At 34.1% G+C, this 24,980-nt stretch overlaps 1 protein-coding gene across 4 annotated transcripts in view; it reads left to right on the top strand.

The window, feature by feature from the left end:
- Window positions 1-24,980, top strand: part of ARB2A (ARB2 cotranscriptional regulator A) — a 306,630-nt gene that overhangs the window by 135,721 nt on the left and 145,929 nt on the right. For all 4 annotated transcript variants that reach the window (XM_087815446.1, XM_087815443.1, XM_087815445.1 and 1 more), the window contains one exon: window positions 22,465-22,584. In XM_087815446.1, coding sequence (XP_087671572.1) covers window positions 22,465-22,584 — 120 coding nt within the window. The remainder of the gene's footprint in view (window positions 1-22,464; window positions 22,585-24,980) is intronic.

Genomic DNA, 24,980 nt, shown 5'->3' with positions numbered 1-24,980 from the left:
GAAAGAACTAGGGATGGGGAAAGACACTGGGAATGTTACTCTAGTGAAGCAACTCCACATGAAACCAGTAATATTACCAATGGTTCTCACCTGACAAGAGTGAGCCCCTAATAAAAGATCACTATTATTGCTACTTGCATTTTCTGACAGCTCAATAAAGCAATATTAAAATATATCATTTAATGGTCACTAAAGCATACCTTAGTTTCTTCATTTTATGGTTTTCATTTAAAAGGGAAACTGTGATCAAACGTGATTACAGAAAATGAGGTGACAATATTGTTTAATTTTAATCTGTATATTTTCACGTGTCATGCTACCAAAGACTAGTAAACAAAGTAGATTTTTATTAATATTTGATGAATGAATATTTAAATAAATGCTTGCTTATGTAAACCTAAAAAGCAAAAGAGACTTTTCACTAGAAAAATCTACCCTTTGATATTGACTAGCATAAGTTTGAAAGAACTGTTCTATAAATCCAAATTTGCAGCCACTAGTAAGTGTGCCAACTATTCTCTGGATTTAGTAAAAACAAGCCAAAAATGAAGAATTAGAAATCAGTCAAGCCCAAGTGCTCATTAATAGATGAGTGGATAATAAAGCTATTCTACATTTATACAATGGAATACTACTCGGCGGTAAAAAAGAAGGGAATCTTACCTTTTGCAACAGCATGTTTGGACCTGGAGATTATTATGCTAAGTGAAATAAACCAGTCAGAGAACGACAAATAGCATATAACCTCATGAACAAAATAAACTGATGAACAAAATAGAGACAGGCATGGATACATGGAACAGACTGACAGCTGTCAGAGGGGAGGAGGGTTGAAGGGCTGACTGAAAGAAGGTGAAGGGATTAAGGAAAAAGTATATATGTGTAACATATAGATACAGACAATAGTGTGGTAATGGCAAGAAGGAAAGGAGGACAGGGGTAAGTGGAGGTGGGCAAAAGGGGGATAAATGGCAACAGAAAGAAACTTTGTTTTGGGCGATGGGAGCACAATGCACTGTGCAAGTAATAGTTTTGTTGAGTAGTATAGTTGAAACCTGTATGGTTTTGTGAACCAATGTCACCCCAATAAATTCAATTTTAATAAAAGAAATCAGTCAAATAAGATCTTTTCGATTTAGAACAGAAATTATAATAAACCAAGTCTCTGCATTTATGGGTTTTGATTGGCCATTGGCCAATTTTGGTGCAGGGATTCTGCCATAAATGTGATATAGTGGAAAGAATAAGAACTTCAGAATCAAAGAGATGCATGCTGTAATCTTAATTGTCTCTTTTAGGCAGTGATTTTGTGCAAGTCACCACTCTTCTCTGAGTTTCAGTTTCTTCATCTGTAAAATAGGGATAATCATACCCATTAGGCTGTTGTAAGGAAAAAATTCGGTAAATTAACATATGAAAACAAACAGTGTAATACCTACCTACTATCCAGTATATCCCCTTTCCATTTTCTCCCCTCCATATACCTGGGAAATATGGGGAGAATTATGGCCTAATGAGGTTTTTCCCTCATGGTTTATAATCTATGCTTCTCAAACCTTTAGATCTCAAGATCCCTTTACATGTGTAAACATTTTTTTCTTCAAATATTTTTTTATTTAATTACAGTTGACATGCAATATTATATTAGTTTCAGGTGTACAATCCAGTGATTAGACATTATATAACTTACTAAGTCATCATCCCAATAAATCTCATACCCATCTGACATCATACAGTTATCAGAATATTGTTGACTATATTCCCTGTGCTGTATTTTACATCCCTGTGGCTATTCTGTAACTATCAATTTCTACTTAATCCCTTCAACTTTTTCACCCAGCTCGCCAACCCCCCTCCCATTTGGCAGTATTCAAAATGTTGCCTATATCTATGAGTCTGTTTCTCTTCCACTTGTTCTTTTATTTTGCTTTTTAGATTCAATTGTTGCTAGATAGGTATTTATTGCCATTTTACTATTAATATTTTTTATCTTTTTTTTCTTCTTCTTAAAGAAGACCCTTTAACATTTCATGTAATACTGGTTTGTGATGATGAACCCCTTTGGCTTTTTCTTGTCTGGGAAGTTCTTTATATGTCCTTCGATTCTAAGTGATAGCTTTGCTGGACAGAGTAATTTTGCTTGTAGGTCCTTGCTTTTCATGACTTTGAATATTTCTTGTCAATCCCTTCTGGCCTGCAAAGTTCCTTTGAGAAATCATCTGACAGTCTTATGGGAGCTCCCTTGTAGTTAACTAATTGCTTTTCTCTTGCTACATTTAAGATTCCCTTTGTCTTTAACCTTTGGCATTTTAATTATGATGTATCTTGGTATGAGCCTCTTTGAGTTCATCTTGTTTGGGACTCTCTGTGCTTCCTGGACTTGTATGTCTATTTTCTTTACCAGGTTAGAGAAGTTTTCTGTCATTTTTTCACATAGGTTTTCAATTCCTTGCTCTCTCTCTTCTTCTGGCATCCCCATGATACTATGTTGGTATGCGCAAAGTTGTCATATTATTAAGAGGAACTCAGGTTTTATGCAGTGTTGCTATTCTAAATTTTTGGCAGTGAGGCATATTTTTTTCCAGTTAAACGGAGTGTATACAATTTATCCAGCCCTTATTTGTTTACTGTTTTATATAAAGAGTACATTTAGGAAGAATATTACTTATAGGAGAAGGATTCTACCAGAATAAGGTACCAAAAGACAATAGCTGAAACTTGGTAGGTATTTTTTAGAGACATGCCAAGTTCAACAAATTTATTTCTTGATGTAGAGGAAACTGAGATTAAGAGAATTTATGTAATTTGTTCAGAATTGTACTGTTATTAGTGATAAAGCCTGTCCTGGGGTCTAGGTTTTTCTATTTACCATTCTGCTTATTGAAATTTTTATATTAGAACCAGGACATTTCCCTCCATTTTCATATTCAGAAGTGGCTTCTCTGGCCTTTGTCTCAGTAGCTGATTGGTTTGAGGGTGGTTGGGGGAGAAGAGACAGTGTGTGTATCTGTGTGTGTGTGTGTGTGTGTGTGTGCGCGCGTGCATGCACGCAGGTAGATTATTAGGCAGGGAAAGGGATTAGTGTCCATTAAGTCATTGAGATTTAAACCTAAAAGTTAGTTGAAACAGTGTTCCTAACATAATCTATTTTAAGATCTAAGAAGAAGAATATAAATTTGAAAAGCTTGGTGCATTATATGTGAATTGTGGTGTTAACTATACTTCATTCACTCCTAATGTTCTTTGTTTCACTTTCACACAGGAGAGTAAAAAAATTCCCTCAGAATTCTTGTGCAGCCTGCATATACAGTAATGCCATCAGAGAAGGGCTATTATTTGTGCCTATATAGCTCAGTCGATTGAAGATTACTCAGATTATCATTTTTTCATTGATTTTAAAACCTTTTATCACATTTAACATCTCTGAATTGGGGATGCATATTAAAAATTAATGGTATATCATAGGTTATTTGGCGACATTTTTTTTTCTTAATGGTACATAAAACAGTGGTACCTTTTAGAACTGACAGTATAGTAGATGGGTGAAATATGGTATCAAATAGGACTGCCTCATTACACAACTCTGAAGGGACATAATTCTTACCTGGCACCCCCTAGAGCTGTGCAGTGTGTAGACTGTGTGGCCTTACAGGGTAGCCCTAGTAGAGATGATATGAAGGTTCATTTTTTTCTTACATTTTATACTATGTTTGACCCCACAAATTGTTTAAAGACCATCTGCCTACTATTTGGCAAGTAGTGACCCCTCAATAAATGTATATTTATTTACTTAAACATCATTGTATTTAGTTGTGTTCTTTTATTTGCCCTAGCAGGTTGAGAACAGGTTTGAATTTCTTCCAGTACCAGATGTGGTATTACTGAGAAGAGGTAGTTCTCTAGATGGTACACCTAGATGCTATATCTAGGAAGTAATGACTAAATGATTGTATTAAATAGAGGTATCAGCCCCTAAGTGTCCTCATTATTTGCATAATGCCTTTTACTTTAAAAAATGTTGGGACGTTTAAGATACCTAAAGTAACTATTAGTATGATATAAGTACAATATCAGTTATAGGTTGCATTCTCTTAGTACACCTTCACTGATTTTGTACCAGGTCCTGAGCACTAGATATTAAAGATAAAAGATGGGAGGAGAATAAAACATATAGTTTCTACTCAAAGCACATGTGATTAGCCAGGATAACAAATCAAAATATCAAATGTTATCGTGAGACAAAAAATATATCGTTTGAGTGGCACAGCCTTGCATGGATCTGTTTGCATGCAGTTCAGTTGAGCACTATTTACAACATGCCATGCTTTCGCAACCTTTTGTGAGCATACGGGATAGAAAACCTGGAATCCTTGCTTTCCTTGGGGCTTACTCACAAGCTCATGGGAAGGCTAAAGTGTTCATAAGAACTCTGACATTAGGCAGGTTATGGTAAATATTGTGAAGCAGCTCATGTGTGCATTATAGGAGTATGAGAAAGGGAAAATATATTTTTCAATGAGGACTGGAATGATCCTTTCACAACTATTAATACAGCATTTATAGTAAAATTCAGATACTTAAATGATTTTTTTATAGACAACATTGAATCTTAAAGTTTGAGAGCTACCTTATACATTTTCTTTATTAAATCCAACTTATTATTGCAATGAGAACCTCAGTATTTTAAATTTATTTTAAAAATTTATTGGAATAACATTGGTTAATAATATTTGTAATGCAAACGATCAAGGCCAGGAATGTTCACACTGGTTCTGGACAGTCGGAAGAAAAACTGGGGAGCTGAAGGAGAATGAGACATGACTTTATTCCAGCTGTCGCAGGCCAAATGTATATGAGAGACAAAACCTCGCTCCCAGTGGTGGTCAGCTAGGCCTACACGGGGGACAAACCACATCCCAGAAAGTCCTGGGTTGGTCTTACAGGACACGAGAATAAAAGTGGCTCTCAGCCAAGGATGAGTCAGACATTAGTCAGCTGACATGATGTCTGTTATAACTATGCTGTTACCATGCTTATATGACTGGGGCCTTCCACCAGCAAGTGGTGAGAAAGCCTAAGTGTTTTCACTTTCCCCACAACCTATAAATTTCAGGTGTACAACTTTATAATATAACTTCCTAATACTCTATTTTGTGCTTCCCATCTGAAGCCTAGTCTCCTTCTGTCATTTTGAATTTGGCCCCCTTTACCCTCTTCTTCCTCCCACCACCCCATTCTATTGTCTGTATCTAAGAGTCTCTTATTATATTTGTATATTTGTTTTGTTTGTTAATTTGTAGTTTTCTGTTTTACATCCCACATATGAATGAAATCGTACAGTTCTCATCTTTTCCCATCTGACTTATTTCACATAGCATTGTACTCTCAGATCCACACACATATATAAAGAACTCATGCAACTCAACAAAAATAACCCCAAACAGTTCAATATTAACCCTTTATCAGAGATGTCATTTGCAAATATCTTCTCCCATTAAGTTGGTTGCCTTTTTGTTTTGTTGTTGATTTCTTTTGCTGTGGAAATACTTTTTAGTTTGATGTAGTCCCATTCATTTTTTTTCCTTTTACTTCACTTGCTTTGGGGTCAAGTTCACAAAAACCCCTCTGAGATCAAGGTCCATCAGTTTTGTACCTACATTTCTTCTATGCATTTTATTGTTTCAGGTCTTATATTTAAGTCCTTAATCCATTTTGAGTTTATTTTTGTCTGTGGTCTCATATAGATAGCACTCTAGATTCATTCTTTTGCATGTAGCTTTCCAGTTTTTCCAACACCATTTATTGAACAGGATTTCCTTTCTTCATTGTATGTATTGGGTTCCTTTGTCAAATATTAGTGCCCATATATGTGTGCATTTATTTCTTGGCTCTCAATTCTTTTCCATTTGTGTATCTCTTTTTCTGCCAATACCATACCATTTTGATTATTGTAGCTTTGTAGTATAGTTTAAAGTCAAGAAGTGTGACGCCTCTGATTTTGAGAACCTTAATTTATATGTTAATTATTGGTAAGAGTTCTTTTACATGATGTTATAGAACATGATTTTTTTGTTGAATGTTATAAACCACTTTAAAATTTCATCACTTTAAAGGAATTAATTTGGTGGATGTTTATGATACTTTTGGGGAATTGTAACATTTCAATTTTCAGTAATGTGGTGGTGTTTATTCTTGATGTTTTGAATGGTTTTGACCCTACTTTTAGCTCAAATGAAGCTAATTAAACATATAAGGAGCATTTCAAAACTGCCAGAACCATTTAATGTTTCTTAACTAATTATTTCCTTCTTTTGCTTTACCTGTTCCACCAAATGATCTGTGGTATATTTGCTTCATATCTGACTTTAAAATTTTTGTGTCAATCTGGAGACTATTATATGATATCTCATTGTGCGTTTCATTTGTATTTTTTTAATTACTAATGAGGTTATGTGTCTTTTCATTTTTAATTTGCCATCTATGTTCCCTTATCTGTGAATAGCTAGTTTGTGTCCATTTTGTTATTGTTTTCTTTAGTTTTTCCTTATTGATTTGCAGGTGTTATTTGCATATTATAGACCATTCCTCCACTCTGGTTTGTCTTTTCACTCTTTAAAAATCTTTAGAAAAGATTCTTAATTTTAACATATTAAAATTTATCAATTTTATTCTGTAGGTTTACTCTTTAATACCTTGTTTTAAAAGTTCTTCCCTACTCTGAGATCACAACTACATTCTTCTATATTTTATTTCATGTGCTTTAGAATTTTATCCTGTTCCATTTAAGTTTATATTCTGTCTAGAATTGATTTTTATGTTTGGAATGAAGTATGAATCCAATTTCATTTTCTCCATATTGATAATTATCCTGACCCTGTTTGTTAAAAAAACCATCCTTTCTTCAATGATATTTAAGTGTTTCATGCCCTAGAAATTTGTTTTTATGTTTATTATGTGGACATATCTCCTTTAAGTTTTTTTCCAAGCAGTCATTCAGTTGTCCTAATACTTGTTTAAAAAATGTATTCTTTTCCCACGATTTGAAGTGCTACCTTTACCATAGATTGAACTCTTACAATTCTTGCTTTTGTTTCTGGGTATTGTTCTGTACTTTCAAAGTCTGTCTACACTTGCCAGTGTCATTCTAATTTAATCCGAGATTTTATTGTGTTTATATCTGGAAATGCCTCCGTGTAGTAATAGCCCTTGTTTTATTTTTCTCTCCTCTTCCCCATACAGCAATTTCAGGGTAAAAGTTTAGCTCTGTCACCACCACAGAAATGACTCTCCTCCTCTTTCTCTCTCTTCTCCCATCTCCATCATTATTAACATGTCAGGTTATAGAGATTAAATTTTTGTTTACACTATGGTGTTTCTTTTTTTAGAATAATTATTTTACATTAGCAAGCAGACAGATAGTTATATTTATAGCAAATATTTGGCTTTGTAATATATCTATGTAACTATCTCAGCTCTCACTACCAATCTTTTTATGCTGTCATTTCCCAGTGCATGTGCCTAATTTTACTTTGTAGGCAGTTGAAATAGATGATGGACTTTAGAAGTAGTTTGAGTGTCAGTTTAAAAACAGTGTTAGGATGACCAATGAACAGGATATGCTAATTGATTAGATGGAAGTTAAAGGAAAGGAAGGAATATAAGAGGTCTCCCAGGACCTGTCTATTCCATTGGGTTGTAATGAGAATCAAGAAGTAAGGTAGTTGAAGCCACTTTAAAGATTTATTTTAAAAATGTAATGTAAGATGTGTTAGTGTTCATAACTTTATGAGAACTGAAATTTTAACCAATGAAATTACTGCAGTGACCAGTGAAAAATAATGAACCTCAGTTTTCTCTTCTGTAAAATGGATAGGTGTGGAAATAACTGGAAAGCCAAAATTTCATGAAATAATGAAGTAATTCTTATTTAAATAATCTCTTTTACCATCCTCAAATGAGCTACTTTGCTAAGATTTTCCACTGGCTTCAATAAAGGCAAAAGAATTCCAGGTTCTATTTTATCAGTCAGTTGTATCCTGTCTACAACACTTTCTGATATATAAATATACTTGACTACAGATCCCCTGACAAAATGAGTGAATTCTACTTTGTGGTTAGTGTTACTCTTTCAGTGCTACAGAATATACTCTTGGAGGAAAAAAACCCTCAAGGACTTAGAATCCCTAATAATTAATCACAAATGCAATTAATATAAAATGTATTGATTTAATTTTTAAAAATGTGTTGTAAACATTGGAATTAAAATTATTTAAATGGGAACTCTCTTACTACTGTGCAGTTGCCTTTATAACACTTATCTTGAGGGAACATTTTGCCCAGTTAATTAGTAAGGTTAGTGTATAGTTCTGGGAAAAATAAGGTTCATATTAACTCCAAATGACAAATGTATGTAGTATTAACCTTGCCCATTCTGCTCTATAGCACGTTTGCAGATAATCATAATTAGACACTCCTAAAAGAGCCAAAATTTTAATTTTTAGATCATAGTTTTCACAAGGTTGATGGTAAGTTTCAGAAAAATAATAATAGAGGAAAAGCATACAAGTTCCTTTAATATAGATTAAGAATATAAAAACTTAACTGCTCACAGTTGAATCCATGGAGAAGACTCAATCACCTGATCTAGCAGGAGGAGAGGCTTCCCTAGTCCTCAGGTGTCTACAGGCCCTCTGCTGCTCGTAGCACCTGGTCACAGGAAAGATCCCATCAGATATTTGAGCAGGTCAGTTACTCCCCACCTCACAAATGCTCCCATGCCTGCCCATATCTTGCTAGATATTCTCATGGCCCCTCCCAACTGTGCTGGAAGCTCTGATCATAAGTCCTCCTGCTTTCCAGATGCCAATCAGATTTTAAAAACTCTGACTTTTGCCTCAGGTATAATGTGAACTGGAAGAGCTGAAGATCAGTTTCAGGCCTAAGGTCTATTTTTACAACTAGAAAGAGTTCTTAGATTTGTGCACACATGTGTAATGCCTACACATATGTTAGTAACAGGTTTTATAAAGTTATGGAAGTTTTAACAGAGCGTGTGTGTGCGATTGTTTACATATATAAAAAGTACTGTAGGGCTAATTTAAGATTATGGGATCAGAAGTCAAAGAAACTTCACTAGCTGGATTAAGTTTGGCAATTGACTTAAAATCCCTAAGTATCAGTTGCCTTATCTGTAAAAAGGAGATAATAGTAGCTACTGCCCAGGGTATCATGAAGATTAAATGAATTAGAACATATTAAACATTTAGTACAATATCTAATTCAGAGTGAGCACTTGAAAAATGTTTAGCTGCTGTTACCATGTTTTCATGGGTTCAGGATTTCTTGAAAATGTTACCCCTTTTCATTTTCTTTGTCCTTTTGTTCTTGGCCTTGTTTTCACCTAGTATTTTTTTAATCTTCTATGAAGTTCTCTTAAAATTTTAAATAGCTAAAGAGTGGAGTAGACTTATAGCAATAGGGGGGAAAATCAAATAAAAGCTATTTTACCTTTGAGACAAAAATTTGCATATGTCAGTCACTGTTCAAAATACTGTTTCACCTACTACTGGATTTATCAAAGTATTATATCCTCAGTTATGAGAATTTTTTATGTTCTATTCTAATACAGATTTATAAAGAATATTATTTGATTAGAAATTATTAGTAATTAGTTTTATAAAGTTATAGTGCTTTAAACCGAGCCTGTTCATCAAGTAGAAGATATATATATCTTGTATTTATAAAATATATATTCTTACTGAAATTTACCTTTTAAAATTATTTAAGATTTTTTATAGTATTCTATTTCTACATGTTTCCTTTGGTTCAATATGATAATCCCATAATCTCATGTTTATAAATGCAATAGAAAATTTAATTTTTCTTACATTCTGTATTTTTGTTTTAAGAATAATTTTGTCTTAAATTTAATTTCCAAGCTACACATTCCTTTTTTATAGCCTGTGCTTTTCAAAGTATCTGTGGAAATTCTTTTTCAATTATTTGTTGGTGTCTTGTCCCAAGACCCCCAAGGTTTGGCCTGTGCTTTCTGAGTTAAGACATGCTCCCAATCTTCCAGTTAGGTCAACCACAAAAATTAAGATATGATAGAAGGTCAGTGGAAGAAATTCATATCAAAACAACTACTCACCATGTGATTATGACAGCCTGCTGTAACAAATGTGCTTCTGTTTTAACTTATGACAATTGCTAAAAGTAATTTAATCTGACAGAGGCAGGGTGTTGAAAGGCTCCTGGAGATGTCATAAAAGCGACCTTTCTGCCCATGTGCTGCCAAAAGCCATTTTTAACAAGGAGCTAAGGAAACATTGCAACTTCTTTTATACTTTGTTAATTAGTTATTGATTTGAAGCAATGCACTTCCAAATACTGTTGAAGGAGTTAGGCGCCAGCAAGGTCCCCACGTGGCAGTCTAGCCTTGGTAATATTTATAGTCTCTGAGGATCCGTTGAACCTTTCTGCTCTGCGATTCTAAAATTGAGATTGCATGGCTTACTAAAATGACTACTGTTTTACTTTATCATTCATCTCCTTAGTTTAAAATTGTATGTGTAAATAATCTGATGCTTAGTTGTACTTTATTACATGATGTAATTCCAATTTTCAGAGTCGTCACTTGTGGATTTAGTCACAAATAATTACACATTCTACAGAGAAAGTGTATGTGGTTTGATTAGTAATGCCAAAAAGAACAAGAAAATAATACTTTGGTCTCAAAAGAGGAAGCAAGCTAAAAATTCTAGAATTTCTTTATTGGACATACTAATTGATCTCTCTTTTTTCAATTTGGATATTTAATTTTAGTTTCAATGAATTCACCATGTTGCTAATAGAAGTTAAGTAACTTTCAGTGCTTTTTGAAAAGTCTTCAGACTGTTTTAAATAACATTTTTTATAAAGCATTTGAGTGCAAGTTAAACCTGAAGGCAATTGTACAACTCAACTTGCAAGCCATTGTGGGGGATGAACAGTGGAGGGAGCGTTAGGATAAAAGTAAGGATTTACATACAACTCAAACTTCCTGTGCTCTAATCCTGAATTGCACTTATTAGCCGTTTCCATGCAGTGGGAACCATAATAGTACCTACCTCATAGTGTGATTCTGAGGACTGCCTGAGTTAATAATACATGTAAAGTGCTGTATCAGAAGTGGGTAAGTAGTAACCCCCTGATAGATGTTAGCACTGTTATTACTGTAATAATTAATAATAATAAAATATAGTCCCTGCTCTTATTTTTATATCAAGAATTTTCTATTTTAATGTATGCAATGTTTTCAACATATAAAAATAAATATGACTATTTTTTTTATATTTTGCTTTTAAGTAAGTTAGAATTTGTTTACTATACATAGGAAATACTGACAATAGCATGGCAAAGTTGTTCTCTATATTTGGGTTTGTGATGCAATAAAGAAAATATTTGCTCTTGTTTTAAAATCAGAACTGCTGATAAAAAATACCAATTTATTTTGCCAAAATGTGTTAAATTTTCAGTTTAATTATTTAGGTGGTGAGAAATCTAGGTTTGCGGTATGCAAAATGTTTTTCTTAGGATAGAAACGTTCCAAAATAGATATTTCAATGAAATCTTTTACACTAATTCGGACAAGTTAAAAAGTGGGGGTTTTTTAAGTTAAATTATTTCAATAAATTTACTTCTACACAGATAGACATATTGTGCTAAACCCTGTTTTTACTTTAGTAAATAATTGCTTAACATCGCCATTAATAAGGAAACGCATATCAAAGTACTTATATTTACAATTATTAATTAATAAAATTAATTAATAAAAATTTGTAGCAGCTATAATACCTGTTGGCTGGATATAGAGAAAAAGTTGCTCTCACATAGCCTGAAAGAAATGTGAGAGAGCAGTGTAGTAACATAAAATTAAAAGATACATAAACCTTTCAATCCAACAGTCCTATTCCTGGGAATCTTTCTTACAGAAGTAAATCTTTCTAATTCAAATCCATAATAGCAACACTTTAAAAAATATAAATTGAAAGCCAAAATTTAATATCTAGATTTAAAATCATGAGATGAAATAGACCTCTAATAAATGAATTCCAGAAGTGCTACCTTGTCCTCATTTTTCTCAAATTTAGAATATCCATGTTTGTTGGGGTGAGTTAGGTCTTATTACAACACATAGAGATTATTATTATGATACATTTGTACTAATATTATAGTTTTATTAGTATATTTTAAGGTGTTTCAGAAGCTGGTTTATGACAAAGTAAATAATTATTCCAAGTATATGAATAACTTAGTTACATCTTTGTAATATATTCTGACAGAAATTAAACATCTATTATGTGCTGTTTGCTCCGCTTTTTATTTTGCCTCAGTTCAACCTACTTATAGGATAGCAACTCAGATTCTCTTTGTTTCCAAAGTTTTTGCTCTATTTTATCAGAGAAAGGTACAATTTTTAGAGGTCCCCCAGGTTAACCTCCCATGTACAGATGAGGAACATGAACATCCAATAGGGTAGCGAACCACTCAAAGTCATAAAGCTCGTTCAGTGGCACTGTTGGGATAAGAATGGAAGTATGAGAGAGTGAGGGGGGGGAGGGGGGAGGGGGGAGGGGAGGGGAAGGGAGGGGAGGGGAGGGAGAAAATATGTTGTCTCTGACAATTGTAAATAAATAATCTTTCCATCTGGTTAACATGTGTCTTACAAAGCAGGGATATCAAATCATAAGAATTTGCATTTGATTTACTGATGTCTAACAATAATTGTCCTGCCTACACAAAGCCTCAGTTCCCCAAGGCCCCAGGAAATACCTGCTTCCCTGAAGATTACCTCCCTTCCTCCTCCTGTAAATTTCTATTAAATGTGCTATGTAATGCCTTACTTTTGTAGATAGAGCATACTGGAAATAATTTAACCTTTCCTTGATGACCCAGTGTCAACATATGTGCAGATGAACAGGCAAAGAGTGATTAAAAAACTTACTCAAGAAAATTGCTAGTATATGGCAGAGCCAGAATTTAAGCGTAGGTAGTCTGATTCCATATCTGTAATATGCTGCCTTGTTAAAACACATTTAATATCTTTCCTTCTATGTAAGCATAACCAAGGTTGGCTTCTCTTTGTAGCAATAAACCAAATGGCTAAGGGTCTTTAAGAAAAAGGGACAAGAGTGTTGCTTCTGTAGATAGCTTATACTGTGGGCCAGGGTCACATGAAAAAAGACCTTCTTTGCGAAATGAAGCAGTTTGTTTTCTGAAAGTTACACGTCATTATTTATTAATGATTCCAGTTTTACTGTACTTCAAACCCTCACCCCCACAAGACTGACACGCTCATTCCCACATCTCCGGTGAGTGTTGATGGCTGACAGCTCTTGCAGCTAAGGATCCCTCAAATCCCTCTCTCCTATTAATTATTTTGGGCATGAGAGCCACCATCCCCGTGATTGTGCTTTCTTGGAGGGCAACAGCTTCCAATGATTGTTTAGTGCCTGGTCTCCTTGCCCCAATTTGGGGGAACTCTGTAGGAGCTGAGGCTTTTGTGTAGACAGGACAATTATTAGACATTATGGGGATACATACTACCTATTTCATAGGGTTGTCAGGATTAAATGAGTTAATTAATATTTGTACATTATTTAGATCTGTGCCTGCCTTAGTATGTACTATAGAAGCATTATTATGATTGAATTGAGATAGAACTAAGAGAGGAAAGCGTTAATTTTATAAAACTGAATTGGATCATCAGTGTTTATTTTTTTGGAAATGCTCTGGAGCATAGTTGTCCAATCTAAGAATCCTACCACCTCTGTCCACCTCCTCTTCCAGTTCACACCCCTTTTGTGGCAATTATGGCCCAATAACAAAGCATGTGGCACCATTTCTGTAAATAATGGGCCATAATTATTTGCTTATCCATTTTTTTACTGACTTCTTAGTAGTTAATTGTTGTTTAAACTTTATGTTTAAACAGATAAAAAGATAGGTTTTATGTCAGCCCAGTATCACAGCAGTTTGTTAACAGTACTTTATTTTTATCTTTATTTTTAATACATTATTTAAAAGAATAGGTGGTATAGCATAGAAGTTCAGATGCTAAAACCAGACAGACTAGCTTGTAGTATGGGTAAGCTGTATGACCTTGAGCAAATGAATTAATCTCTATAAATCGAGACATTTGGCATATCTATGTCATAAAGTAATTTAATTAAATAAGAGAAACCATGTAGCCAGTTCAGGTGGTCAGTGTCCTAATCAAAATATCGTGGTAGCTTGGTCTGGAATAATAAGAGTGTAAATTGAGAGGAATTTATGGATTCCAAAACATTTGAGAGGATAAGTTGGATAAATATAAGAGAGGACTATGTCAAGGGTGACTTCTAGATTTTTGTCTTGAATGACTTAATGGCTGGAGGTGCCACTTAATAAGATGTGAAAGACTAAAAGAACAGATAGTGGGGAGTTGGAAACCTATGCAGTTTACTTTTGGATATGTTAAGTTTGAAATATCTGAAATTCAAATGTCTGATATGGTTCTGAATACTGATCCTCTGGTTATATTCATTATGAATGGGTTCTGTTCATAACCATTTATAATTTGTTAATATAGCCATATTGTCAAGTAATGTAGCCTTGAAACTGTTATCAAGATTGATGGCTGTCAATAATATTTTGACACCTAAAAGGCAGGAAAAATTTATAGTTTCAAGATATCTCCAGCTTATAGATTCTTTTATCTATTTTTACTATATTTAAGTTGAATCTTATGAAATTACCATTTTTAAGGTAAAATATGTCTAATATTGGTAATTTCATATGGTTCAGTTTAATATTTAGAGACCAAATAATGGTTCTTTATTTTTGAAGATGTTTTCCTTATATGTATACTAGACCATCTGTTTTTATGCACTCATATATATTCCTGGTCCTTTAATCATCATTAAACACAAAGGTACACACTTTTTAAAAGGTAACTCATTTAAAATATGCCAAAGTGAAATTTTAAACCAAATTATCTAACTAGATTAAAATTAAATTGCATCTCATGTAACAGTATAAAATTAATTTGAACCGTAAGTGTTCTTATAAGTGTTTTTTTCTATACTAATGTACATACTAATGTAAATGTTGTTCACAACAAAGGAGTTTTAAGTAACAGAATGATCTAAAAATTTAAAGCTGAAGCATAAGTTTCCTTCTGTGTGTCTTTCTGGATTGGGGCCATATGGTATTTGTGTTTCATTTCTTCGGGAAGGGTACCCTACTGGCCAATTCCTAAAAATATAACCTTCCATCTTATACGTGTGAGTTGGTTGGGTGCAAGAGGATAACTTACATTTTTGCATCCTCACAAATCCGTCTTACTTGGATATCTGTCTCCCATTTGGACTTTATTGAGTTATATTTTACCTAATGAAAAGTGTTTGCTTTTTAAAAGAAACAACTTTTATTTGTAAATTTTATCATGAAAAGGTAAAGATTTAGATTAGTGTTCTTTCTCCAGTTGGTATCTCCAGTGGTAATACTAAGGGCAGCTGGGGCAGGGTGGTGTGTGTGTGTGTGTGTGTGTGTGTGTGTGTGTGTGTGTGTGTGTGTGTGTGTGTGTGTGTGTGTGTGTGTGACACACAATTGAAATTAGTGACATAGGTATGAGTTAAAGTAAAAAATGGTGGGTTTTATTATTGATAAAGACATTTTCTTAGTAGATATGCTTACCAGTGTAATCACAGGAAGAATTATATGAAGTAAAATAAAATAATCTAAAAGTTTGATTTTATAAATTGGGTATTTTAAAAACCTTTAAATTTATTAAATTTTTATTTTATTTTCCCTAAAATCAGTTATAAGTTTAAAGTATGTATTTTAGGAGCACACTTATTTTATTTTATAACTTTGTAGCAACAGGTAAGCCAAAGAAAAATCTGTCAGATTTGGCAGTGGTTCAGAAAATATGTGAACCTGTCACTGTAAGCAGTCTCAAAGGGCGAAATGCTTTACAGGAGCTAATTAACCTTAGAAAATAATTACACAAATATGCAAATGTTGTTTAGATAATTCCATGTGTTATCAGCTCAGGTAGTCCATCATAAATGCAGACCTTGCAATGCCTAGGTAGTTGAATCTGGCATAGTTGATAAGGCTTTGGTTACTGCATCGCTTCTATTTGTCATTTAACGATTAATGATGGCAAGAGCACATCAGGAAATTCAACCTGTACTCTGAATACAGCTGAATTCCACAGTGTAAATATCCTATGCATTCTGCCACCAGCAAACTCTAATTAATGGATTTACTTATTTTCTTTTCATGCACTTTGCACATTTGCATATTCAAAAAGCATCTAGCTTGAAGTTACCCAATACAAAATGCACTCTAATATGAAATTCATGGAGAACCTGTAGAATAGATTTAGTATGTTTGCATTTCTGTAATTGAGGCATATTAGAAAGTCTTTCCTGTTGAAATCTGTTTAGTCTCAAAATACACTGCTGGTAATATACACCTGCCGGATTATGGTTTATAAATAAATAATGATTGTGGACACAATGTGGGCTGCGGGTTGGAATGACACAAATTTACCTTGGAACAGCATCACCTCATTTATAAAATTGTGATTTTAGTAATATAATATGTCAGAAATATATATTAAAAACCACTCTAGGTATATTAATTCCTGTGCTACCATTATTGTGCTTAACTGTTGTAGGCAGCAGTAAATATTTGGCAGAATGTGTTACATCTTAAAATGATGGGGATCTGGCTCTCTTAAACACTGAATAGTAAAAAGCATCATTTTGTGAAAGCCTTGGGAAATAGTCACATAATGGAAGCCAAGCTTTTTCTAACTAAGGTTTATATTCTTTATCACCTTTTTTTTTTCAATAAAACTATTTAATTATATGCCACTAGTCCTTCAAAAAATGGACTTCACATAGCATCATTAACTTTCTTTTGATGATTCAGGATCACTGTTGTTCCTGTCAGTTGCTGGGATTTCACAGCAGTGCTGCTCTTACCATGTTCAGTAACAAATGTCTCAGGCTATTGCGTACTATATTCTCTTCTGATTTTTTTTTTTCTATTTCTTCTGTTATTATCAAACTTTCAGCTATCAATTCTCATTCTTAATTAAACCTATCTGAAGCAACCTTTTTGATTTGCTGCTTGTAAATGTGCAGTGGGTTCAGACCAGATGTTAGAATTTGTTCTATGAAGGTGTAAAGACACTGCTCAGATGCTGATTCTCCCTAAGAAGCCAACAGGAACCATTCAATAGGATTTGATTTTTTGTTTACTTGTTTTATTATAAAAAGCTTGCACTTCGTAGAAAATTTTGGACGTTCAGAAAAATGTGAAGAAGCTAAAAATAGAAAATATTCATAATCCCACAATGCATAGGCAGCTCAGCTGTTTTTAATATTTTTATTCTAGTTTTTCAAGCCTTTTTACATAGTGTGTTATACCACATATAAAATTAGATGAACTGTGTTTCTTACTTTGTAAACTCATTGAATACCTAATACTGAATATTATGTAAAAAATACATAATATTTACTTAGATAAACTATAATTTAATTACTTATTTCTGCATTACTGGACATTTAAGCTTTATCCAAATTTTTGCTTTTATAAGTGAGACAGTGATGAACATCTTTGAGCATCAATCATTTGCCACATTCCAGATTATTAGAAACTAGCTTCCTAAGTGGAGTTTAAATGCTTCTTTGTCTTGATTTTGAAACCCATTTCATGTTTTGTCAACAGTGTCATCGCCAGTAGCCTTGGCATTGTTAGTCATTTATTAAATGCCTATAGCATACCTTGTATTTAGAGTTTGAATCCAAAAGAGTATCTACCTTCTAGTTTGGTTTTCAAACCTTATATTCTAGAATGGAGGAGAATGGCAGATTAAAGAAATAGCAGGATAGAGAAGAACCAATGAAATAGTACAGGATTCAATTTAATCTACCATGGCTGAAAGTAGAGCCAACAATATTTTGAAGTAGTTTTAAACATAGGCAGGATAATAATACATGTAAATAGATATACTTTTCATATATATCTTGTAAGATGTTGTGTGTCAAAGGTTAGCAAAATCCTTTCCCCATCTGCATGAGAATCTGACCTTCAGTTAACTTTCTAGCTCTATGTCCCTGGAAACCTGATAAGGTAGTTTCTTAAGTTGGGTTTCCCAGGTAACAGATTTTAAAGATGCATGCAGGAAGTTTGTTGGGAAGTTTTCTTGAGATCCACACCTGTAAGAGAGTGGGGGGAAAAAAGAAATTTGAAAGGAGGATCTGAACTGCCCTGCCGTACAGTCACAACAAAGGCCTCATCTAAATCTATGGTGATCTTTGCATCTAAGATGTCTCTTCAGAGATGTCCTGCCTTGATGCAAGAGACAGGGCCCTTATAGATCCACATCATCTTAGTCATTGGATATAAGTTGCCTCAGAAGTGGGATTGTTAATTTAGGAAAGACAGCTTTCTTTGGGTCAGGACAGTTCCTAGACAGCGCCTCAGTTAAAGCTCTTAGGGCCAATACTCACACAGCTCAGGAAATGAGTGCCATATAACTAAAAGGGGTTCTGGGAAGCATACCATAGCATCCACTCTAATTGGGTGGTTGCTAGGCAACATTGCCTTTGGTAGAAAATTACTTCTGATTGGTAAACTGGATTAGAAGGAGATAATAGACTATAAATGCCATAGCTTTGATCTTCCCTGAGGGTAGTAACTCTTGTAATTGGGCTTGTCATTTACAGACAGGAACCCTGGAAGCCATGCCTATGGAGTTGTTGCAAGAGGTATTGGCTTCTGGTGGGGTATGAAACTTTTAAGTCACGATCACTCATGCATCCACCCAAAGTGAGCCTGATTCCCTCATTCCTGAGCTAGCACCCCATGGCCAAAGAAAATAACTCCAGAAGTCATGTGAGCTGCTACAGGAACCTCTGTGAGGCTCCCACCTAAAAGGAATGCTTGGTGCTGCCTTGATGGCAGACTGTCATTTCTGCCTGTATTTTATAGGTTCAATGGATGTCAAGTGTTACCCAAATAGTCTTGTGTAATTGCTTAGTTGTGCTTATAGATGACCCCCTAAGTGAATATTGTAGAAATTTTTTCAATTGGGTCTCACTTTTTAGAATGTGAAACTACAGAATGATTTAAGATCTTAGAGTCAGACTGAAAATATTTAAGTACTTGTGGCACATGAATACTTGAGGTTTCTTTTTCCTACAGCTGACAGGCCACTATTAAACAGATATTGTCTCCCTAGAGTATGGAGGAAAAGACTCAGCTATGATACTAATCTCTGAAAACAGTAGTCTTTATATGTGAACAGTGGAAAGAACTGTTGGTTCTTTGCTCTGCTTTAGTCATAGATGGGTCATTTGGGCCTGGTTGGCAGTTTCCCTCATGTCCTGTGAGTCACCAAGTTTTGCTAATTCTTCCTTTGTCATGACTCATTCCATCCCTTCCATTCGCTCTGCTGCCACCCTGCGTAGTATTCATAGTCCTTGTCACTCTATATATGCGAATCACTGGAAATGCTACCTTGGAAGTGCTCTCTGCCTTAAGGTTTTGTCTTATCTGAGCTGCACTACCTCTGAGATCCCAGACTGAATTCCATAATAGAGTTTTGTCTAGGGGTTGCAAACTGTTAATGCGTAAACCAGATTGTCATGGAGCTGAGGTCCTAGGAAATAGCGAGAAGAAAGGCTGGAAAGATAGGCTTAAATGGAAAGACTAGAAGAAATGAGACTTGTTAGGAATCTATTGTAAGAAAGTCCAAAATGAGGTAGGAATGGAAAGGATGGGACAGGTAGGCTCTCAAGGAAGAGTTGGTGAGTGTGAGAAGAAAGCAGGGAAAACCTCACTGAGGTCAGATCATATGGATTTATACTGGGCCCATTGGACTTGGTGTTAAGACGGACAGTCTGTCAGGAGTAGAGAAAGTAACACTTCTCACATACTACACCCCGTATATCTTTATGTAACACCCTTATGGAATTGCAAACACATTAGAGACCAGGATCATAGCTTACTCCTTACTCTCCCACTTCCAGCACAGAGCCTTGTGGGGACAGTGTAATCTAATCTCCTATATGTCTATATTCTGTCCATACATAGAAGAACATTTAGGATCATCACAGGTATTTAAGATTGCTAATTATGCCAACCACCAGCATGTAGAAACTTTGTTATCTGTCTCCCTGTTTTGTTTTTACATTTCTTTGCTTTTTTGGAGAGGGTATTGGAAATGGGGCTTTTACTTTTTTTTTTTTTTTTTCCAATTACAGTTTACTTTCAGTATTATTTTGTATTGGTTTCAGGTATACAACATATAGTTTACAAACTGTTCCCTCCCAATATTTCCAGTACCCACTTGGCACCACAGATAGTTATCACATTATTATTTACTATATTCCCTATACATTTCTTTCTTTGTGAGATAAAACTAGGGAGACCAGATGTCTGGCTTTTGCCTGGATTGTTCCAATTTACACCCGTTCTCCCAGTATAATTTGTATATCAGTATATGACTATAAGGTTGTAACTAATCATCCTGAAGATAATTATTTTTTCATTATTTATTACCCTAAGATTTTATGAACAAGACCACAGCCCTTGGTGTCAAGAATTTGATAACCTAGCAAAAATTACAACAGAAATCATTCAATGCAATAGTAGGAACATGCACAAGATTTTGTTATAGGACATTACCTATCCTTGGAGATAATTGGGAAGACTTTTGATAGAAGGTGATGTCTCATTTGATTTTGGAAGACAAGTAGGAATTATGTAGGTCAAGGTGGTGAGTGAAGTGAGGGCACAGCACAGGAGTCACTTTGAAAGCAAAGAAAGTAGCCCGGAGACAAAAGTATGGCACAGTTAGGTTACTGCAAGTTGTTCCTGCAGTTGGGACACAGAGAGTGTTCTCTGTTGTCTCTCATGGTGGGAAAAGGGTGTCTTATGAATCATAGTGTTTTTCAGGGCAATGGTGAGAGATATAGTTCAAGGCAGAACCAGATCATGAAAGGCCTCGATATCATACATACTGAGTTCAAACTTGATTCTGAGGACAGTGAAGAAACTTTGAAGGACTCTAAGCAGGAAGTGAGTAATGTGGGAACATGATCATATTTGCATTTTTGAAAAGTTTTCCTCACTACAGAATTAGACCCAGAGAGAGAACATTTAAATAGGCAGCTCTAGAAGCAGGGAAAGTGGGCTGGAGACCTTTGCCATCAACAAGTGAAATGATGGTGGCTTGAGCTAAGCCAGAGGAAATGAGAATGACAGGAAATAAATGCACTTAAGAGACAGTTGGGAACAGAATCGACAGCATTTTAATGTTTGATTATATGTGGAGTTTGAGGGAGGGAAAAATAAAATATGATGCTCAGAATTTAGCTGGAGGCAGGGAGCAAAAGCAATGACATAGGTTCATAGAGGAAGTTTTTAGCACAGGGTTGAATTGGTTGAGTTTGAAGTATCTGTGGGACATCCAAAAAGAAATGAGTTGGATCTGGAGCTCTGGAGAGAAATTTAAGGCAGAGATTGACATTAGGGAACAACAGCTTTTAGGTGGCAAGTGAAACCATTCACATAAACCTTCTTAGGCAATTAATCTTTTGGTGTTAAAGCTTCCAGAAAATATTTGTACAAAATATTTTCATGATCTGTTTTAGTTTTAGCAGTTTGTTTTCTGATCAGTATTATTTAGCTCTTTGGTTTGTTTGTTTTTCTTTTTCACATTATTCAGGTTTTACCACAATATGTGTCAGCTATAGAAATAAACACAAGAAAATGAAGTTATAGAACTTTTGGAATTAAAGCAACATGCATACATTTATTAAGGTTTAGTAATTTAGGAGAAATGTGAAAGGCTTTGGGTTTATATGCTCAGATTTCTCCCAGTTCTACAAAAAAAATTTGTTTGGAAAATCATTTTTTTAAGTATATTTTTAAATAATGTGAATAGAAAATATTTGTTGCTAATTTCTGCTTATTTTCAGCTTACAGAGATACTTAAAATTTCATAGTTCAAGATGTACATATAATATAAATATTTTCAGATATACATATAGAATTGTACCTGAATTTTTTTAGTGTTACAGTTTTATCAATAATTTTCTGCTATGTAACTGATTTCCTTAGATATATTTTAATATCTCAGATATACACACAATGCAATTTCCCCTCAAAGATGTGCTCATTTTAAATATTTTGTTTCAAAAGATTATAGTAACAGTTAAGTTTAGCAATATTTTAATAATAGTAAAATAATAATTCTCTATTTTGAATTTTCGAAGTAGTCCTTTTGTATTATTATTTTGAATAAGCCATAACCATCTTATTTCTTATGCTACATAAACAAGCACATGATTTAATTTGTGATTACTATGATAGTAATTAGATACAGTATGTAATATATAATATTTGTTTTTATTATAGGAAAATGGTTCTCCTGAAGAACATGCAATCTACGTGTGGGACCATTTCATAGCTCAGTCTGCAGCTGAGAATGTATTTTTTGTTGCTCACAGCTATGGAGGACTTGCGTTTGTTGAACTGGTAAGTGCACGTTTAACTGTATTTTTAATCCCCAAACTCCTTATAGGTTTACCACTTCTACTCCCTATTTGCTGGCATCATTACTTTAAATCATTTTATAATGGATGAAAATAATGTCTTTTGAGTAAGTAGTTTTACAACATTTAAAAATAATATAATTCTTTATTTATTTATTAATATATTTTTATTGATTTCAGAGAGAGGGAGAGAGAGATAAAAACATCAATGATGACAGAGAATCATTGATCTTCTGCCTCCTGCACACCCCCGCAGGGCCTTGCTGAGGATCGAGCCTGCAACCCAGGCATATGCCCGGACCAGGAATCAAACAGTGATCTCCTGGATCATAAGTCGATGCTCACCTGCTGAGCCACGCCAGCCAGGCTAATTATTACTTTTTAATTTCTACATTATAACCCAAGTTTCTATATATTTTATGATATTAAGTTTCCTGTTTTATGTGTATACCATTGAAGCATATATTGCCTGTAGTGTTAAAACTTTCAAGAGACCCTTTGAGTATTTGGGAATATTTTGATAATCTTTACCTGACTTATCTCTACAAATTAGCACTTGGTCAGAATCTACATGATTATAACTATCAGAAAGCTTCCATTCATCTGCTTCTAAGTGGCACTCATTGCTTGGCAATAAAAATCTTTATATTTCAAAATAATCTAATTCTTGGAGTTAAGATTATATGTACATGATAGAAAAAATTATCAAGATTTCTGAATTTTGTCTATATTATCTGCAGCATTACAAGTACCAGTGTGAATAATTGAGATATAATCAGTACTAAAAATGCACTGATGAAGAATTTTTGCCTTCATGCCCATAACCCCTTACATCAGAGGAAGGTACCAGTGCTACAGTAAAGTGGTTAATATGATACAAGTCCATTTTATCATTTTAAATCCAGTAGCCTCAAGTGGACATTAAACGTAGACACGGCATTGGTTGTCTTAATTTTTATGTTTCTAAATTTTGCTATTTATTTCTCTTTTTATGGAAATTCAGTATATTTCCATGGCGTTTTCAACTTCCCCACACCTTATTGTTTACCCACATAATTTAGATATTAACCTGGTGGTGACACCTGAGAATAATTTTGCTTACCTAAATTTATAAATGCTTATGTTCTCTTAAGATCAAGAAATAAATTAAATCATTTATTTCTTAAATGAATTCTACTTTTTCTAAATGATTTCAAGTACTTTTATCTCTGTTGAATTTAATATATAATGGCTATATTTAAATAGCTAACCAACTGTTATGATGTACTTTTTAAAATGTGAATGTTTTAAATAGTTCTTTTAACCCTACAGCTACACACACACCATACACACACACATAGTTTTCGTATATGTAGCTTGTATTTTCTTTGCACACCATTGAATTACCTAGAACATGAAATTTCATTGACACTCAGAGTAATAACTTAAAATATGTCAGAAAGCCTGCAAGACTAATAAATTTTAAGATTTCTGTAAAACATAAATTCTTTTTTTTAAGACAGTTTATAAAAATCTTATGTTTATCAAATTTGGAATTTAAGTGAATTTTGGACAGTTTTTAAAATGAACTTAAGATGCCAGAGTAACAGATGACCAGTGTGTCAGTTGTGTTTGGCCTGTCCTTCTTGTCACACACTGGTGGATATTTCTCCACTTTTGTTCCACTTTAATATAAAGCACACAGATGTTTCAGAACAAGACTTGACTTCTGACCTTGAGGCTATTAGGGTCAGGGTCCTCAGGGCCTGTGAAATTATCACAAGCTGAGCTAAAGTTTTTTTCCATCACAGGAAGTAACCAGTAAGTAAGAAGTTAAAAAGGAGCTTTGTCAGCGAGACAAGATGGTCTCAGTCGGGTCAGCTTCTGTAGCCTGCTGTCTCTGCAGGAGGCGCATGCATGGGAGGAGGAATATAATATGACCACTGGCACAGCACATATTTGTCAGGCAGCACCAGGCCTGAGAAGTCTATTTCATGTAATGTACCTTGTTTAGGTTTTAAAATATTAATGGGGATTATCTCAACTTCATGTATTTGCTTCTTTTTGTGAAGTAACTTAGATGGGGGTATGTAATAGATTTAGATTGTGACAACTGAAGAAAAGGTTGTTCCTGACATTGTACACTGATGAGTTTGACATCAATTTTGACAAAGCTTGATTAATATATATATAAGGCCATTATGTTGCTACTTAATTTCAAAAGGATTTTTTAAAGATTGCATTGATAAAGAAACAACAAAAAGACAATGAAATATTTTTAAATCCTTTGCTTTTGCCTAAAGCTGAGTAATATTCTTACCTCTTCTCCCCAATATTCTTAGGGGAAAAGTCATGATGTTTACAATATTGACAAATATTTATTCCAGGATTTTTCAACAT

The sequence above is a fragment of the Miniopterus natalensis genome, chromosome 3 (assembly GCF_054644295.1).
Source record: "Miniopterus natalensis isolate mMinNat1 chromosome 3, mMinNat1.hap1, whole genome shotgun sequence".
Classification (NCBI taxonomy): Eukaryota; Metazoa; Chordata; class Mammalia; order Chiroptera; family Miniopteridae; genus Miniopterus; species Miniopterus natalensis.
The sequence above is the reverse complement of the archived record's forward strand: the minus strand, read 5'-3'. Positions and strand labels throughout refer to the sequence as shown.